General features: G+C 35.7%; 1 protein-coding gene across 1 annotated transcript; it reads left to right on the top strand.

Moving 5' to 3' along the window:
• The first annotated feature begins 375 nt into the window (after positions 1-375).
• Positions 376-3,289, top strand: LOC131050955 (coniferin beta-glucosidase). The gene is made up of 11 exons (XM_057985278.2): positions 376-516; positions 610-676; positions 775-833; positions 918-993; positions 1,088-1,247; positions 1,357-1,609; positions 1,708-1,823; positions 1,989-2,241; positions 2,328-2,430; positions 2,535-2,643; positions 2,742-3,289. The coding sequence occupies exons 1-11, from the start codon at positions 394-396 to the stop codon at positions 2,923-2,925; spliced, it is 1,503 nt and encodes a 500-aa protein (XP_057841261.2). The 5' UTR covers positions 376-393; the 3' UTR covers positions 2,926-3,289.
• Positions 3,290-3,855: the final 566 nt, after the last annotated feature.

The following is a 3,855-nucleotide window of genomic DNA, read 5'->3' as shown; positions in this document are numbered from 1 at the left end:
TTAAACTTCACAGGCCCGAATCAAAATTTCCACGTTGTGAGCGTGGGATTCGTCGGTGACACCTTTTACTTTTCGCAATTAAGCAACATTTCATTGATCGTCTTGCTAACAAAAATCGAATTTAAGCACAAGGAATTTGTGTCACAAGGCACAAAACTTAAATGTCCTCTTCACGCCTCCCAAAATAGGGTCGGTTTGAACCGGGCCCATCTTACTAATGCGCTGACAAGTAATGAACTCGGTCTCAATCCCCACCGACTACTGAATAAAGTACTCAGCCTTGCTTCGCAAGTTCCAAATCTATTGAATAGTTACTCTCTACTGTATATAATTCTCTTTCTCTGCATTGTATATCTCAGTGAGATTGAGATCGCATCTGCTTTGGCAGAAAACATGGAAATGATTCAAACTTTGTTTCTCTGCTTGTTATTTAGCATTGTCTCCACGAGTGTTGGGCTCGACAGGAACGACTTTCCCCCGAATTTCAAGTTTGGAACTGCTTCCTCTGCCTATCAGGTTTCTTCATCTTCACATCTTGCCTTATGAATGCTCACTTATTGTTGTCTAATACTCAAAGCCTTTTTCTGATGCTCTTCATTGCTGAAACAGTATGAAGGTGCTTGGAGAGAAGGAGGTAAAGGTCTCAGCAACTGGGATGCCTTCACACATTCACCAGGTTTGATCTCTATACTTTTCCTTCAATATGTTTCAGTGCGCTTTTATAACTGTTTATTGAGATAGATTTGGTGCTGTCAATCAACTTGAATTATACAGGGAGTATAAAAGATGGAAGCAATGGAGACGTAGCGGATGATCAATATCACAAATATCTGGTACACAATAATCATCTGTTCAATCTGTTTATGATCTTCAATTCTATCAGCTGTATGTTTAGTGACCATGATTGCTAAAAACAGGAAGATATCGAGCTCATGGTGTCACTTGGGATAGACATTTATAGATTCTCCATATCCTGGTCTCGAATCCTTCCAGGTACATTGCTCTTTGTTTCTCCACTTCAAAGTTTGATGATTAGAGGATTGAACAATGACAATATAATTTGAAAGATCCTTTGCTATGTTTACAGATGGTAAAGGTAAAATCAACCAGGCTGGGATTGAGTACTACAATAATTTTATCAATGCTCTTCTTCAAAATGGTATCCAACCATTTGTTACATTATTCCACTTCGACCTTCCAAATGCACTTCAAGACTCCTACGGTGGATGGCTCAGTCCACATATAGTGTATGCAGTCCCTAACATTTCTCTCTCATCTGTTTTCACCATTTAAACAGTAAAACAAATTCGTTCAATGCTGAAAGCCGCTTACATATATTGACTTGCTTGTGTGCAGAACGGACTTTGAAGCCTACGCGGATATTTGTTTCAAAGCCTTTGGTGACCGGGTAAAGTACTGGGCTACAATGAACGAACCAAATCTTTTTGTTCCACTGGGTTATACCGTTGGATTATTTCCTCCTACAAGGTGTTCAATGCCTTTGGGAAAGTGTGTTTCTGGAAATTCCTTGTCTGAGCCATATGTTGCTGCACACAATGTTTTGCTCGCCCATGCAGATGCAGTCAACACATACAGGACCAAATATCAGGTAATTTTCATTAATTTCGGGTCTACCATATGTAAATTAATTTTCTTAGTCGTTCTTGAATCTTAATTCATTCTTAACACATTTGAGATAATTTTCAGAAAATTCAAGGAGGATCTATTGGATTTGTGGTTAGCGCACCATGGTATGAACCCTTTCAAGACACTCCTGATGACAGAGCAGCTGTCGACAGAATTCTCACATTCAATATCCGATGGTGGGTATTCGAAACAATGATTGTAATTCAAATTGAGATTCTCGTTTGCTCATTACATATTGCATACAATGCCTTTTATTCAGATCAGACTTATATGGGTGCTATAGAGAAATAGTGGTACTATTTCAGACGGATGACCATTGCAAGCTCTTAAATTGAATGCAGGTTTCTGGACCCAGTTGTTCTGGGAAATTATCCTAGTGAAATGCGTGAACGACTGGGATTGCGCCTACCAACTATTGATTCAGAAATATCTGGGAAGCTTGCAGGATCATTCGATTTCATCGGCATAAACCACTACACAACCTTGTATGCAAGCACTACCCCTACTCCTTCCCTCGACTCCACTACGCGATTCTATGCGGACTCCATGGTTTATTTGACCGGCGAAAGACAAGGAATTCCCATTGGAGAACCAGTAAGAAGTTCACAATGCTCTTTCCTAGGTTGTGGTGTAGCTACATATGGCCAAAAGTCTGATATGAATTTGTTACTTGCCTTCAGACAGGAATGGACGGTTTATATGTTGTGCCTCGTGGAATTCAGAATATGGTGGAATATGTAACACAAATCTACAACAAGCCTCCTATTTTCATCACAGAAAACGGTAAACTATTCCGTCTATCCATCTTTTCAAATATGAGTGCTCCACAACAAACAATATCTAAAAGATAAGATGTCCTGAAATCTTGTCTGTAAATGGTTGAACAGGGTATGCAGAATCCAAGACCTCCTCTGCCACATTACAGGAAGCTTTGGAAGACGTGAGGAGAATACATTTTCACAGCGATAACTTGAATTACTTGGCAAAGGCAATCAGGTGATTCTCGTAAAGAGCATTTTACCTTGTATTTGGTTTATGTTTAGAATAATATGGGATGTTTATTGAAATTGAGGTGGTGTGTTTGTTTATGGCAGGAATGGATCAGATGTGCGTGGATACTTCATTTGGTCTCTTCTTGACAATTTTGAGTGGCGATTTGGGTACACACAGAGATTTGGGCTATATTATGTGGATAAGCTTTCTCAGAGCAGATATCCGAAGCTATCTGCTGAATGGCTAAAGCAATTTCTTCGCATGGACGCAAGCAGCACAGTTTAACCACAACTACCTCCATTATCAAGCCGCAAATTCCTGGAGAAAGGAAGCGGATTATTATGAAAGTAGACAGAATTCAATGACGGAAAAGATGTAAATGAAATGTAATGTAATATAATTTCAAGTAGTTTCATCTAACCATCCAAAAACCAAAAAGGTAGGTAGAACAAGGATGGATAGTTGCGGTACGTTACCTGAGTGTGGATAAGAGATAGATAACCAGATATGGGAAGTTCACGAGAGTCTTGCATTGGTGTCTCCCAGAGATGATTGATTGTACATGATAAAATAAATTATGTCATTTCGATTTGGTCATGATAATGACCTGTTGAGATATGTCAAGAAATACATCTGGCCAAATTTTTTAGGATGTGCAATATATTTTATACAAGTAAAAGTGTTTCCAAATGATTCGATGATCATAAAGAGAAGTGTTATATTCATTCATGTTCGGAATTAGGTTTTTCATTTGTCATCTTGTTTCAACTTGTATTTATAAATGAATAAATAAAATTATATGTTGATTAAATTTTTAATATTTTGATTTTTAATCATATATTTATAATTTTGAAGTTATTATATACATGTTTAGTTGAAAAGACTTTTAATACTTTTTATAAAAAATAATTTAAAAAGTAATGAAATTTATTAATATTGATGAGATTATATTCAAAGATATAAATTATAAATAATTTAAATATATTTATAATTATATATTAATGTATATAACTTTTTAATAATATTATAATTTCTTTATGATATTATAAATAATAAGATATATTTTAATGTATTATTCTTATATAATTTTAAAATAATTTATATTATTTTATTTCATGTATTATGTTTTTAATAGTAGTACTATCATTTGTTTAATGTTATTTTAAATAGTTATTATTGGATTTGAATTGTGATGAGAAGAACAATGACAACACA

This window comes from Cryptomeria japonica, chromosome 6 (genome assembly GCF_030272615.1).
Source record: "Cryptomeria japonica chromosome 6, Sugi_1.0, whole genome shotgun sequence".
NCBI lineage: Eukaryota > Viridiplantae > Streptophyta > Pinopsida > Cupressales > Cupressaceae > Cryptomeria > Cryptomeria japonica.
This window is presented reverse-complemented; position numbering and strand designations above follow the sequence as displayed.